This window comes from Bacillus rossius, chromosome 16, assembly GCF_032445375.1.
Source record: "Bacillus rossius redtenbacheri isolate Brsri chromosome 16, Brsri_v3, whole genome shotgun sequence".
Classification (NCBI taxonomy): domain Eukaryota; kingdom Metazoa; phylum Arthropoda; class Insecta; order Phasmatodea; family Bacillidae; genus Bacillus; species Bacillus rossius.
In genome coordinates this window covers 18,819,684-18,836,401 of record NC_086343.1, presented here as the reverse complement: position 1 = coordinate 18,836,401, position 16,718 = coordinate 18,819,684, and the positions used below count along the sequence as shown (strand labels likewise).

Here is a 16,718-nt window from a genome sequence, read left to right as displayed (position 1 = left end):
TTGTCCCGTTACGATAATTGTACGCTTGCGCTGCATCTATCTCTCTTCCACTCGATTGGAACAACCATCGATTTGACTTTTTCGAGGCACATTAAACTTGAAACACTCCCATTCGTTTCCTACTTCTCCTATCATCGTCCTATCCTTAACACAATAACACAGATAGGAATAACTTAAATAGCAAACATGTATAAAAGTTATAGTTAAAATAATCTGATCGTTAAAGCAATAAACATATTTGAATTAATGAGTGCAAATAAAAGTAAATTTATCAATTAAATTGTAGATTTCATTTCACTCCTTCTTTGTATCCATACAAAATAGTGATAATTCAATAAAAATGATTGAATTTTATTCATAAAAGTATGCAATCATTTCATCAATGTTTTGTTATGACGTTGTCACGTTAAACTATCGTCCGTAAACCGACTTTACAGACATCCAATTTTTTTTTTTTGAGTACTACTTCGCTCGATGATGTCTCGCGCAGAACTGCCGTGTCGTCGGAGATGAGCACGCGACTTGCTGACCCACGTGTGCTCGGCTCGGCGCAAGCGCTGTGTTCGCGTCTAGGCCCCCTGATGCACTGTGCCCCCGTTTCCCACGCGCTGGAAGTGCGGTCATCGGACACCGGCCGCCAATTAGCGGCATTTGTCCGTGCAAGACGGGTCTCCACCACACGTCTCCGTCTGTTGCAAGTTCATCCTCGCCTCTGGAACCCGCAGTAGCGCTTGTCGCAGGGTGATATATTAATGCCTCGTCAGGGGTGTATGTTTGTCAGTGAGGCGGGATGATAAGCGCGCCGCTCGCTAGTGCTTCTAGCGCGGTGTCGCCTCTGGACTGGCGCGCAGTCTTCTCGTCGTGCACAGGACAACTGTGAAATCTGAGCGGTGACCGTAACATTATACGGCGGAGAAATGAAGACAAAGGTGTGATGCAAGTCACTTAAGTGCTTTCAAGAATCTGCACCGGTTGTTTCACGCCTGAAAACATGCATTTTAGCAAATACAGTTTGAACACTCAATCCGAAATCAAAAGTACTTTTCGGCCCTCAGCGAACTCTTGAATGCTTTTCGTAAACAAACCCCACTCGGATATCTTGAGTAGTTTTGAAATCGCGTTGTTTTATCCTGAAGCTCTGCGCACCGTGTGTGCGCCCGGGTAGGCGGAACCCTTAACACAAGAATGTAATTTTTCATGCGTAACGTCTTAGCTCTCGCGAATACGGGATTTTCTGGGAGTAATTTCGTGAATGGAACTGAAATCGCGTGGAACGTAAATGTGAAACCACGGTGCCGCCATCTGTGGTTGATTTATACACAGTATTAAATATATCGTGAATTTTAGCAATATCAGCATGTGTATAAATAAAGTTCCTTGTCGAAAAACAGGCCCAAATAAGTGGTTTAGTATTTTTTCAAGTCTTATTTCGCTTTTATCAGAGTTATTTCGTTATAAAGTTTAAAATTTTGGTCTGGTAATCAAATGAGTCAGTAGTCAACGCAGCTGCTCCAGCAACGAATTCTAGCGGTGGGTACGGAAACTACTTGTAATGTAGTTGAAAACACAATTTGCGTATATATTTGTCACGCTCGGGATTATTTTCGAAAATTTATAAATTAAACTTTCGGGTCCGAGATTCGTATTGTAAGTGCGTTAGCAACACAAGAACACGTGAATTTGCTCATTTCCGAAGTCAGATGTTACGCATCTCTGGGAAGTACTGAAGACTCGCTTAATTTTTTTTTTTCGAGGTCGGGTGAGGGATAACGATTAGTTCCAAACCTCGGACATAGAATCGAGAACCAACTCCGTCGGATTATGTTCCCAGGCTTTCACGGCCATTGTCTGAAGTAGCTTGGCTTCTGGGTTGTTGCTGTGTCCTTGGCGAATAATTCACCGACGTTTCGGTCGACATTTCAGTCGCCATCATCAGGGAGCAGGAGGGAGGGAACTACTGAAACGAATATGTCATCTTCCGATCAATACTCATTTTTCTTTAAATCTCACCGCGTTGATAGCTTCTCGGGGTGACTCCTAATGTGCGGACCCAGCAAGAAAGATATCAATCGCGGGATGATCACCGCTAGCCATACGAGTATCAGGCCTTCAGGGGGGACAAAGGACGGAAAGAAAGGGCCGTGTAATCTCGGCATTTCGGATGAAGACTCTGAGATGGAGAGAGAGAGAAAGAGAGAGACTTCTACCATCATGAGATGATAGGAGCACGGATGGGGAGGGGGGGGGGTCACGGGAGTGCATTCCTTTAACGTCCATTGTTCCACCGGCCCAGCAAGCCAGCTCCTTTCGCCTATCCAGGAACTCATTGCTTGCGCATCCCTTGGGCTGACTTCAAGGCTACTCCCCTCCCCTCCCCTTCCCTCCCCACAACTCCCCCATTCCCCTGCACCTCCTACAAACACCTACCCACGAAACTATCTTCCTTTCCCCACTTGATCCCATTTTCAGTTTCTCACTTCGCGCGAGTTACCTTCTTCCGCGCAGCCGAGAATGTGACATGCCTTGCCATCTACACTGGAGCTAGCGCTGAGTCACTCACATACCTACTAGACAAATCTTTCCTAGCAAAATTAAAGTTTATTTTTGTCTTCAATAAATATGCTGCAACAACTGATGGGCTACACACTAAAAACTAGGCTTTACGATAAAAAAAACCTATGAATATTTCAAACTAAAATTATCAAGTTTTAATTTTGATCAACTCTTTAATTAATAGAAAAACCTTCAAACGCACTGTAAATGTTTTTTTTTTTTAATGGAACAGTAATATTAAAGCATGATTACAGATATTTGTAAATTTGTATAATGTCGTGAAAACAACCTTATCATTACAAAATGGTATTTTCAGTAATATTTGGTTCAAATTCTTACCCGGGCATTTATGTTGTCCATAGTTCAAAGATATTGGTAACCCGTTCCCTGAATAGCTTTCCAGTATTAACTGCGCACTTAGTAACCGTGATAAACAAAATAAAGTTAAATTGTTTAATATTTGGTTATCTTTTGAATCGTTAAAAAATTGTGCTTGAATTAAAAAAAACAATTAAAATATAAAATTATGTGTCAAAGAGATACTCGAAAAACTTATTTCACATGTGCGAAAATAACCATAGCCGTGTGTTGCACAAATTTACAATTTTTTTGCAGTATTGCAGTATTATTTCTTGGCACCTATTTCTGAAGGAATATTTTGTAAAAATCAAGAATTTTTTTTTTTTTTGTTTACCACGTAATTTGCTTAAATGTCTTCAATTCCATGTAAACATTGCCGATTAAAAATATCCTCACATACTCGCAATCAAAGATACGGGTTACTTTTGTCGTTTGTATAGCCGTCATTTGGAGATCCCACGGCGAATTGTTTGTCGCAATGAAAATTTTTTTTATGTTAAGATAAACTCTTTAATGTTCATGAACTCTTTGTTCATGTCAGATGGTATTGGCATTGGTATTGGCATGGTACTGGTCTCAACCGTTTCGGTGCGCATTTTATGTGGACAGTTTTTAGTGGTTCGGTTATTCACCGAAATCGTTCGTAGACTGATCTAATAGATGTTTTTAATGCATTTCGGCAGCAAAAATTGCTGCCAAGTAAATTACAAGTGGTCGTTCGGAAATTGCCAGCGACACTTTATTTCATACAAATGCAGGGGGTTGCGGTGTTGTGTTGGCCCGTAGGTAATTACGTCGTTCTGAGTGCTGATATGCTTCCCGTAATTACAGGTAACATTAACCGTTCAGACACATGGTTCGTTTTGAACTGGGGTACAAATACTGCGATTATATCACTTTTTTTTCCCCCACCGCAGAAACGTGGAAACTGCCAGTGCCATTGCACTGTGCTGCTAATTTTTTTTTTTTTTTTTTTTTTTGGAAACTGACTTTTAGTAGATTTCGAGGAATCAAAAGCGCTAGGAAACTTTCCAGATGTGCGTATATTAAGGTGTGAATTAAACGGAGACTCATACAAGTCAGAAACATTTATTCACGACTGATAAACATAACCCGAGCTCTCAATCAAATTTGTAACTTGCAGCTGAATGATCTTAGGCCATAGATTTTCTACTCAATTGATCGTTCCTAGTGATCGTCAACATAACAATTCTTAGTGTTTTTCATAGTCGTCTCTCTAATGACAAATATAATCACGCTGTATTTAATAATTTCCTCTTAGTTTCGCTCAGCAGAGGGGACCTGTAAAACAATTTACGAGTCCCGATGGCATCTTGTTTTTTACGAGACAACGTCTAATAAATTGATGAACGCCGGCTGCACGCACGAAAAAGGATGACTCATTGTCCCGTTACGCACTTTGTCCCGTAACGCTCATTGTACGCTTGCGCCGCATCTATCTCTCTTCCACTCGATTGGAACAACCATCGATTTGACTTTTTCGAGGCACATTAAACTTGAAACACTCCCATTAGTTTCCTACTTTTCCTATCATCGTCCTATCCTTAACAGAATAACACAGATTGGAAGAAGTTAAATAGCAAACATGTATAAAAGTTATAGTTAAAATAATCTCTTCGTTAAAGTAATAAACATATTTGAATTAATGAGTGCAAATAAAAGTAAATTTATCAATTAAATTGTAGATTTCATATCGGCCCTTCTTTGTATCCATACAAAATAGTGATAATTCAATAAAAAATATTCAATTTTATTCATGAAAGTATGCAATCATTTCATCAATGTGTTGTTATGACGTTGTCACGTTAAACTATCGTCCTTAAACCGACTTTACAGACAGCCAATTTTTTTTCTTTTATTTGTAAATATCTTAGCTCTCCGTATACGGCATTTGGTAGGATTAATTTCGCGAATGGAATTAAAGTCGAATGAACGGAAATGCGTAACGACGGTGCTGCCATCTGCGTGGAAGTCTCGGAAATATCGAAAAAATGGCGGGCCCGCGACATTGGTTCGTGCGATTAATTTATACTTGATTGTTGAAGTGTTTTTGGCTCGTGTGTTGCCAAAGATGCTGTGTTGCGAATATCACCAAGATTTACAAAGTATTTTTTGCATTTAAAAATAGCCTTCCTTTATTCCGTTTTCGTCGCGAGTAATTTTTTTTAACTCTGACACGAATCTGCATCTATTTATTACTTATTTATTATTTTATTGCAAATAGTTTGCTTTCTACATTTTCACATTTTTAACGATATTATTTTCCCGACCCTGGCGGTATGTCTGAGTAGATTGTGCACGGAATTGAATACCAGAATGAAGCCAATATTGACTACGCACTTGCTTACACTGTGCCCTGAACTGCATTGCAGATGTCCCGAATCTAGCTGAAGCGCATCAAATGCACCGGCGTTGAGAAAAAACTGTAGGAAATTAAAAAAAATTAGCCTAACCTAACTTGTGTTGGATTGGGTTTGAACTCATTTTTAAACAGAAATTTAGTCAGGTTTTAAGTAGGGAATAATTCTTTACATCTTTTTCCTTAAAATAAATACTTTTCGTATATTTATCACGCTCAACATTATTGTAAAGATTCTTTACGTTGGACTTCGTATCACAGTTTCGTATTTAAGTTTATTTACAACATTAGGACACATGAATTTGCTCGTTGCCGAGGTCCAATGTTGACACGTCACTGGAAAGTACTGAAACACATTATATTTATTTGCGAGCATTTATAAAAGCATTTGTCTCGAGGACATAGCGCAGTCGGATGCACGCTGACCTTCGATTCGAAAGGTTCTGGGTTCGAGTCCTGGGTGAGACACGGGTCCAAACATGCAACTGTCTAAATAAAGTCCCGAACCTCTTCACCGTCACCAAACTTATCAAAATAAAAAACATCAAACTTGTCAAAACGTCAACCATTAAAAAAAAAAAAATAGTGCGTGGAGTCCCTCCGCGCGGAAGAAGTGAAACTTCACTGTTTACTTCGCTGCATAGCAAGAATACCACGCGCATGTGCTTGGGATCTACCGACTCACTCTCTCTCACCTACATTCTACCTTCGTGTATCTTTCTTTCTCTCTCCCTCTTGCGTTGGAATATTGGACGCTACTCGTTGCTAACGCTCGCGCTGGCCTGTAACAGGTATACTACGCGCATGCGTTCGAGTGCCACGCATTCACTCTCGCTCTGTCTTTTTCTATTCCCCCTCCCCAGGAGCGTTGAACGTTTAACGCAACAGTGCTTTCTCCATGGTAGCGTCAAACGTTTAACGCAACCTTGTTGGAAATCGCATTAGAAGTTTCACTTCAATAATAATAAAATTATAAAAGCGTTGCTGTTAAAGTAGCGGTGTCGTTTTAATAAACCGAGCGTTGTGGGGGTTCGAATCCACTTTTCTCTCAACGAGAATATTTTTAATTTGTCTGTGTAGCTGGACTTACCCGTCCTGCAGGCAACCGAATATGTAGTTCCCGATGAGTCCGCCGGCATTGAAGAGGATCAGCGCTAGTGTCGGGTAGAAGTCTTTATCGCATACCAGCTCCCACTGAAACAGAAGAAAAGGCGTTGCATTATGCACTCAAATTACCATTGGCTATCGAGTCGCAGAATGTCTGTTTTGAAGTTGAAGTCAAACTGGTTAGCAATTCGATATCAAAGCAAATCGTAGCTGTGTAAAGGCTAATATGCTGGAACATCGAACTGAGACAAACTCTTTTATTAATATACATAAATGGTATAGTATGATCTGGACAATTCATTCCGTAGCTGGTGCTTATTTCAGAAATGTACTGTTCTGTTCGCCCCCTTTTTTCCTTCTCATTGCAGGAGATTTTAACATGTTAGAATGCCAGTAGTTACATCACTCATTAATAGGGACACGATATTATGGTGAATTGCGAAGAAAACCAAAATAACACAGAAAGGTTTGTAAATGCAGCATATAACACCGAAATACCAATTGATACAATATATGGCACCAAAAAGAAAAAACTAATCACAAAATGAACATTTGAACAAAAATAAATAAATTTTATTCAATCAATTTTATTTAATTAGCATAAAGTGTGCGCCAAAATGTAAATACCAAACTAATAAAGGGAAGAAATTATTTTGTATGATGTTCGTGCATTTTTTACCAAACCTTTCTTACATAACTGGCGTTAATATGGTTTTCAAACAAACAACAGATCGCCGATTAATTTTTAGTTCTGATAGGTATGTCTTTGACATGCTTGTATTATTGCAAATTATTTTAGAACAAAAATGAAATCATGAATAACCGTAAACATTACATTAGTTTAAATATATCAAGAAACATTTTAGTGTCACAACTGTTGAACAATACGTTAATCAATAACAATATTTTATAAAAATAAAAGCAAAAACAGTTTTTCAGTATTCTCCAGAGATGTGTAGCATCTAACCTCGGTAACGAACAAATCAACGTGTTCTCGTGTTGCAAATACACTTATAATAAAAACTCGGACACGAAACTTAAATCGTTGCACTGAAATACACTTTTAAAAATGTTCACTTTAAATTTTCGAAGAACCCTGGTTACAAATTATCCAGGAATATTCCGAAAATTTACCGTAACGGTAGCAAGTTTACGTGTAATTAGTTTATTGACTTCATACATGGATTCTTGAAAATAATCCTGGTAAACTAGCAAAACTACTCTTATTTCTTCTGTGTGTGTGTGTGTGTATGTATGTTTATCCTAAAAGAGAACTCGAAACTCGAAAAATGACGTTGTTTCTTAGAAGACACAGTTATATGAAATTAAAAAAAAAACTCTTTGTTTATTTGAGGTGAATTCTTAATTGAAAAGTCCGAAAATTTACTGTAATTTACCGGAGTGCATGCCTTACACAAAGACGTTCTTTTCATCCAAAGAACTTCTCCGTGAAGGCCGAACCACCGATGAATTCAACTCTCGCCTTTTCGACTTCATTTCCTCTGTTGTTAGCCGCGCATAGAACGTTCAGCTGAGTCGTCTGTATGTCGCAGTGCCACAGGGGTTATCAGTGGTTTCTGGCCAGCGCGCCCCTTCAATGGCTGATGAATGGTGGGGAGTTTTCATTAGCCGTTAAATGGGTTCGATAAACGAAAAGGGTAGAATTTCGGGAAAGGGGGAGGAGGAGGAGGTAGTGTTGAAACATATCTTTTTCAAGAGCTAGGGAGGGGGAAATTTAATCACACATTTCCCCCCGTCGTCTGACGTGTACTGAACAGTGTGTGGTATCTCGGAATAGCCGAAACGGAGTTCAAAGTTCAAAGGAGGCAAAAGGATCGTTTAATGCAATGGTGGCTGGATGGTTCGCGGTGTGGTCTGGATGTATGAGGTGGGGGTAGAAGGGGGAGGGTGTTCCTTTTTTTTTTGTTCATTTTGTTCGTTTTGTTCATTTTGTTCTGGCGTTCACCACCTTCCTCCTTATTAAACGGCTTCATGGTGGTCATTCGTTACCTCAAACGAATGTTGGCACCAACCGCCCCTTTTGGGGCCCCCGCTTTGGAATTACTTTGACACGTGCCAAGGCGACCAAAAGTCGTTACTCGGTTATTTCCCTCCCGGGTCTCCGCGCCCAAAAGACCTTTCTCACGACCACCGCCTTTGCGGAGCGTCGGGTAAATAAATTACAACTCTTTCCCGCGTCAAAAGAAAAAAGAGTGCCGTTAACGGTCAAAGGGTGTCCGTGGTCGGTGGAAATGGTGTGAAATGGGAAGAGGCTAGGGCAGGCGTCAGACTGTGAAAACGTGCGGCGGTTCAGTATACCAGCCGCCATCTTTAAATGGCGATGGTCGAGTTGAGGTTTAAGGTCAACGTTCTGACCCAGTGGCTCACAAGTTTGGTAATTCTTGTTGAAAATTAGCCTCGTTGTGGAAAAAGAAGCCGCTATGCGGATTTTTAAAGCCACAGACACTTCTAAGTATCGAAAAGAATAATCTTAATTTTAACAATTAAATAATTTCCCCGTGAAGAAGAATTTTAAGTCGATTATGAGAAGAAAACAAAACATTTTAGAGTCAAAAACCCGACCTAAATCCAAGATGACAGCAGGTCATCGACTCTTAACCCCGCTCCAAAACCTGAAATCTGTGGCAGAATCCTCTAATTTTACACTACCAGTGAATTCAACATATGACTGAAGTAAAAATCCTATCTAAATTAGTTACAGCGCCTGCACACACTGTTATGATGGATCCATCGAATCCAACAAGCATACATCACGTGTCACTTAAGACTGTTATCACTTACAACAGGTTATGTGTTAATGTATTTAGTCATGATAAATAAATTGGCCGATATTTCAGAAGGTCTATAACGTTATCAAAATACATAAAATTTTTTACCACGAATGACGGACGAAAATATTTCAGCCTACATACGTTAGGTAAAAAGTATCTTAATTTTAACTATCATCACAGTAATTAATTTTCTACACCCCATTTTCTTGAAAAACACACGAATATACTTCCGTTAAAAAAAGTAATACAGCCTTACTACAATTTTGAACACTGTTTTAATTGCAGCTTTATTATATTTTTCACGAAAATATGTTTTACATTAATTCTTTATCTTAATTACCAATTTATTGCGAAAACTTATGCAATAAATTATTTTAATTTATATAAGATACAATCTACTGATGTCTGCTATAGGTGATAATGTTATCCAAAAATATTAATATATAAGTAATAAAAATATAGTTAGGAAAAAAATTAAAAATAATTTAATCGTTGAAATAACTAAAAATCAAAAATAAATTTTCAATTTAGGTTTTTTGTCCAACAGCCAAATAATGCACCACAAATCTGTAAAACTGAAAACGTGGAATGCTTAGTATCATTTATCTTAAGTTTTCTATCAGTAATAACAATATGATTTGTAATAGATTTTCTATCACTAATTTTAGGAATATAGTCAATACAAAAATTTTAGGATATAGTCAATACGAAAATGAATACATGAACTTAATAAAAATAATGAACTTAAAATTATTAATAGATGTGCTTCAGGGACGCAAATATGCAGGATTCACAAGTAAGGCCCGTGGAAATATCCTGGGGGGGGGGGGGGGGGGGGGGGAGCGGCCCGAGAATTTTGCACGTGGGGTTAACTACACGTAATATCTGGATGTGATGACCGTATGCTGTGCACTGCCGATATTTTAGACTACATGCACGCAGTAAGAAAAAACTTTAAAATATGCAGAAAGTTTTCCATAAGACATAGTTTTGACATCAAACACGTTTCACAGTCACGCTGGTGATATGACTCATATGTGTGTGTATGTGTGTGAGTATGTGAGAGAGAGAGAGAGAGAGAGAGACTGACTTTGCTCCAAAATTACTGTCAGTAATAAGTCACGTGTCTGGTTATAACTCATTGTGAATCATGCTGTGTATAAAAACTGCTTACTTTCACACTGGTATTCACCTTATTCGTTTTGAAACAAGTTACGACGACAAGCTCCTAATTATATTAAACGTGACCCAAGTGTTTTAGAGGTTTCGACGTTATAACCACCACCAAAATCGAACTACTTTTATCATATCACCTCACCCAGGATATTCATTGCCGAGAAAACCCATTCAAAAACCACGATGACGTGTAAAATCGTTATTCCATTAACGGATAAAAGCCTTGGACCCTCTACCAATTCATGATCGTCATCAGTTTATTTTTTCACCCCATCCTCACATTCAAGAATTTAATTTGATTTAATTTTTTTTTTACTGCCGTGAGCAAATATTGTTTCCGTGGAAAGCACCTGAGAACCAAACTTGGGTTGAGAAAGAAGGCGGAATCAGTTTATAGAACAATTTTATTTTATGGCATGAAGTTCTTTATATTTACACAAGTACATTTTCCAGAAGTTTGGTTAAACATAGTTCCACAAGAGCAAAATAAGTCATGGGTGTATTTTTGTATAAATTATAAAATACCTTGTTGCCAGTTATTTTTGAAAGTTACAATCATAACGATATAAATAACCATTACAATTCTATTTTCCCAAACGTGTGCACGAGAAAAAAAACTCCCTACCACAGATGGACTCGACAGATATAATAAACCACGGAGGTATAAGTGAACGGAGTCCGTGTGTGTTCTGGTTAGCAATTTCGTAACTTTGTACAACACATGGCTATGGTTATTTTTGCATGTATAACATACGTTTTTCGAGGTAATACTAAGTATTTTCTAAAAAAAAACTGGCGCATAATTCTATATTATAATTAACGTTTCGTTCAAACGAAATTTTTTAAATCATAAAAAATGTCTATGATACAATTATTTGACTTCATTTTGTTGTATCATGATTATTAAGTGCGCAGTTAATACTGGAAATCTATTCAGGGAACAGTTTACAAATAACTTTAACTATTGGAGGTACTGGGCAAACACAAAGCATAAATTCCCGGGTAAGAATCCGAACAACGTATTACTGCGAACACTATTTTGTAGTGATACAGTTGTTTTCGTATAATCTTACTTTAAAATAACAGTTGTTTTCCATTTACAGAAAAAAATATTTGCAGTGCGTACGATTCTTTGACATGATTCAGTTCAGTATATAGCTAACACAGAAAAGGAGTTATTGCAGCGTTTTTTTATATTTAAGAGAACCAACAAAGGCGTGAATATGGACACAATATTTATCCTGAGACAATTTTATCTGCTTATAATTTATGAGTAGGTACACCCAAAGAAACCAAACAGATAAAATGTTTTAATTGGTTTCATTATTAAAAAAATAAAAGGTTTATTATAAATGTTAAAAAGTTTTATGAACATAAGTGTTTGACAATTTGTTTTTTAACTGAATTTTTTTTAAATTCGCTTTAAAATAAATTGAGAGCTACGTTGTGTATCTTAAGTTTGAACACAATTTGACAAATGAGCATTTGACTTCATCGTGTTCAATTTAAGTTACATTATATGCGCGCATTTTGTTCCATAGTAAAATTGCACCCGCAATGCGCCTAAAGAAGCATGACTTCACAAACAGCATGCCCGGGAACGATTGTCATTATTCTCTTACGGAAAACAGCGCAAAAAAATATAAATATCATCCAAGACCTGCAATCTAACCGGAAATCTCAGTTACGGGAGGTTAATGGAAGACGTTAGATTTTTTTTTAAAGACTTCTTTCTAGGGTGAATATGGGGCGAATATATGAACATATGACTTAACTGTAACTATATAAAGATAAATTCATAAAGTTTACCTTATTTGTCCAAATGCATCCGTATAAAAAAATTAAATATATTTACCCCATTTTTATTCACAGCACTTCTCCAATACACTTATTACAAAAAAAAAAAATTCCCTGAAATGAAACTTCGTTTGCACAGTCTTATTTTAGCGGTAAGAAAAAAATTACTATTAGAAAGAAAATTATATTGAACGAAAAATATTTTGCTAGTTTTCCAAACACCTGTAAAATTTGCTATGAAATAATTTTTCTTATGTTGTAAATATAATGATACAATTTTTTTTTATTTACTTAAAATCAAAAGTGGGAAACGCTCCAATTCATACAAATTAAATATTTTTTGAAAATTTTCAGTGGCGCTATCTATTATGCATTATATGTAAAATAAATGAAAAAGATATAAAATGGAAAATATATTTCAGTTCTCGTAACAGCTATATATGCACGTTAAATACTTGCAAACTGGACTCCCTATGGGCGACTTCAACAAGGGGAAAAGATAAATTATTTCGAAACTTTACAATTTATTTTCCTCTGAAGACTCCCTTATGTTCTTGGCGCTTCCTTTGCTACATTCGTTTCTGGGGTCGTTACTGCGATGTCCCGCACACCTTAACATCCTTGTCAAGATCAAGACGATTGCACCTTACACTGGGGAATTAAAAAAAAATGCGAGTCGTGGCCGAACGGACAGAAACTTTTGTTGGTGGCTCAACGGATGTGCGGCAGAACCTCCCTTTTCCCTCTACTAACAAAAAAAAATAAGAAGGCTCTCTTTCGAGGAGAAAAAGAGGCGGGCGAGAGTAATAAAGCTGGGAAGAACGAGAAAGAGACTTTTCATTCACCTACCGCATGAAATTTCAAAAGAGTTCCCTTCTTAGACCACCAGGTTTCCAAACCTCTCTTTCTTTCTCCCTTCCCCCCCCCCCCTTCACCCTTTTAAAACTACTCCCCTATTTACCCGCTTTGTGAGCCTCTTTCACGCGCTCAAATTAATTAACAAGGCAACTCCATGGAAAACGTGTTGTACGCCTGCACTGGCTGTGGGCTGTTATTTCGGGAAAGAAATCATTTTCTTTTTTTTCGAAAACTAGATTTTTATGGTATTAAAGTTTTATGCTGCCGTCAAGCTTTTTCCACCAAACAATAGCTCTTGAAAAACGGTTTGAAGCTTTTTCCGTAAACAGAATTTAAGGTTATCTGAAAATTGAATGCATATTTTTACACGCACTTTATTTAATACCGCGAGGAGCCGAAATTTTTAATCAAATATTTTTCCATTGTATGTGCACTGTATGGATTATTTTCTCTTGTTAAGCTCCTTTCGAGAACAGAATCTTTCAAAATTATTTAATGTAGAAACAAAAACATGAGTTGAAATGTAAGGTTTTACGACACACTGTTACTACAGACAGGCTTAAGGGGGCCGTATACTTGATGCGAAATGTAGATTTTCTTTTTTTAACTAGGCACTAGTTTTCACAAGGAAAAAATAATACTGAAACACATTCCTAATTCCTATCCTCGCACTAACAGGAAATCACTATAGCAACTAGACTGCTAAATTAATTGAAATCAAGCAAATTAACGTAGTCTTTAAAAAAAACATGCCTAATTGTAATTTTTTTGTTTGATTTAACTTATATAGATGATTTACAAAAGGGTAACTTAATGGGTACATTAGCTAAGTGGTACGTAGAAAGTGCATCATAGAAGACGGGGCCATCTCTGCTTTTATTCCGATTCCACACAAGGGTTGCCTATTCATCCGTATGCGCGTACACTAAATCATTATTTCTACGGATGCGACACTCGAATCCACTAGTGCGTCGCTGCACACTGAAGTTTCGGAATAGTATTTGGTTTTGTTCGAACGTAATATTTCTTTAGAGTTTCGTCACTAGATTAGTTGAAAACAAAAGTTTAACCTTTTAATTCAGATAGACACGTGGGAAAACGTAGGCCTGCTTAGATAAAACTTCTAAACCCAGACGTACTTTGATTTATGTATCTCCACATTGCTCATATTAAGTATTTATAAATATTTTGGAAATTAAAACATAATTATAATTTGTACATAGCTAACTGTTTTATGATATAAACGCTGCATTTTAAATACTGAAATGGCCATTTTTACATTCCGCCAAAAACTCCATAATATTTACGAAACCACAGTAGCTCTTAAAGAATGTACCCACGTTAAAAAGGACGCAATTGTAAGGGATGGGTGATAACCTAATACTAACACTGCTAAAACCACCTATTGACAGTTGATTGTACTGTGATTATCGCTCATGAAAATATAGAAATATAAAGAGTTTCCGTTTATTTTTTTAACACAAACTTTCAGGATAAATTAATTATAAGCCCCACTTTGCTGGCGACACGCATATGGAGGTTGACTGAAGACTCCACTAAGAGTAAGAGGTAGTTATTTTTTTACAAACATACTTTAAAGTACAGATACAACAAAATATTTTGGCAACTGGTTTAAAAAGTTTTTTTTTTAAACCAATAATAGTTCATTATCTGTGTGTTTTAAAGGTTTTGGCCACCATTGGCCTGGGTTCTCCGCGTGCTATAACTCTCTCGTGCCAGAGCAGTGAGAGTGTGCTTCTCTCTCTTTTTTTTTTTAAAAAAAAAACCTCTCCCCCCTACACTCGCGAGATGCACTTCCTGTGTTAAATGCGCCCGGATATTAAATGACGCGACCGCGCTCAGCAGTGTCGAGTTCCAACGGGCGACCCGCCGCGCGGCAAAATGAAATGTAAACGTCGTTAATTTCCCTGGCCAGCCACGAGAGACAGACAGAGAGAGAGAGAGAGAGGAAGGGCTGGGGGGGGGGGGAAAGCGGGGTGTATTAAATAATCGCACGCCCGACAGTGAATGTTAATTATGGACGTCGGAAAACCCTCTGCGCACTACGGCGACGGATAATAATCAGCGGGGGACGGAAATAACGGTTCGCTCGCTCGTCACCCCCAAGCGAATGGAGTTAGTTCTCGATGATTTGTGCCTCTTTCGGGGGAATACTTTACCGTCACGCTGCCCTGAAAACATCTGTAACTGCATCCGAATTGCTAGCCCAATGTTTCCCTTGGCCGAAAGGACACACTGAAAGCGCGCCGTAGTGGAAACACGGTTATTTTTGCGTTGCTTCCAGCTTTTCGCGAGGATTCTCCCTGTACGCGCACACTAACTCTGTTTTTTTTTTTGACGTGAAAACGTCTGATAAATCGATGAACGCCGGCTGCACGCACGAAAAAGTGTCCCGTAACGCACATTGTCCCACTACGATGTGTCCCGTTACGCTCATTGTACGCTTGCGCCGCATCTATCTCTCTTCAACTCGATTGGAACAACCATCGATTTGACTTTTTCGAGGCACATTAAACTTGAAACACTCCCATTCGTTTCCTACTTTTCCTATCATCGTCCTATCCTTAACAGAATAACACAGATTGGAAGAAGTTAAATAGCAAACATGTATAAAAGTTATAGTTAAAATAATCTCTTCGTTAAAGTAATAAACATATTTGAATTAATGAGTGCAAACAAAAGTAAATTTATTAATTAAATTGTAGATTTCATTTCACTCCTTCTTTGTATCCATACAAAATATTGATAATTCAAAAAAATTATTCAATTTTATTCATAAAGTATGCAACCATTTGATCAATGTTTTGTTATGACGTTGTCACGTTAAACTATCGTCCGTAAACCGACTTTAGAGACAACCAATTTTTTGTAAAAGATTTTTTTAAAACTTAATAAGCGTTGAATAATAACTAAAATAGAGGGAAATATAAACGTTTATGAAAATTACCAAAAGGCGAACTTAAATTTATAAAGGGTATTTATTGATCATTATAAGTATTTTAAAGTTCTTAAAATTGGTGGTTTTTATTTATACTAGTATACTAGCTGCAGTACCCGGCTTTGCCCGGGCTGAACACCGGGTGATATCTTGTCCGCGAGTTACAGCAAAATGGATAGCGATATGTCCAGTGTGTTGGACATTAAGAAATGACACATGATTACTGTTTGTGTATCTGTTACCTATGATTTTCTGTTTACCCATGGCGATCGGTTGAAAGGTTTAGAAGTTGATGCGCTACAGCGCCATCTAGCGGCGAGTTACAAAAAAAAATGGATAGCATAAAAACCTTCTTCATGATAAAAACACTTCGATGTGCCAAATTTCATGGCAATCGGTCAAACGGTGTAAGAGTTTATCGACGTCATACATGCCATCATCCAATTAGATAAATTCTTATATTTCGAAATTTTAGGGCTTTCACTTTTGCGGAAAGTGGATGTTCAGGACCCCGAATGGCTTGGAAACACTCCAAATAGTAAAAAAGTATTCTTAAATTTAAGAAATTTTTCGAAATTTTGGGGTTTTGCATTCCCCCAATCCCCTTACCACAAATTTGTTGAAGACGTCTTTGGGTAAACGTTCCGCCATCCCCCGGACACTTGAGTTCGTAATGACTTATTTTTAATACAATTTCCTCCAATTTTTCGAAATTTTGTGGCTTTCTCTTTTGAGA

The 16,718-nt window shown here is 37.6% G+C and overlaps 1 protein-coding gene across 1 annotated transcript in view; it reads right to left on the bottom strand.

Annotated features, from left to right (window-relative positions):
- LOC134540319 (beta-alanine transporter) overlaps positions 1-16,718 on the bottom strand; it is a 203,210-nt gene that overhangs the window by 126,245 nt on the left and 60,247 nt on the right. Inside the window, exon 2 of the mRNA XM_063382981.1 lies at positions 6,384-6,487. Coding sequence (XP_063239051.1) covers positions 6,384-6,487 — 104 coding nt within the window. The remainder of the gene's footprint in view (positions 1-6,383; positions 6,488-16,718) is intronic.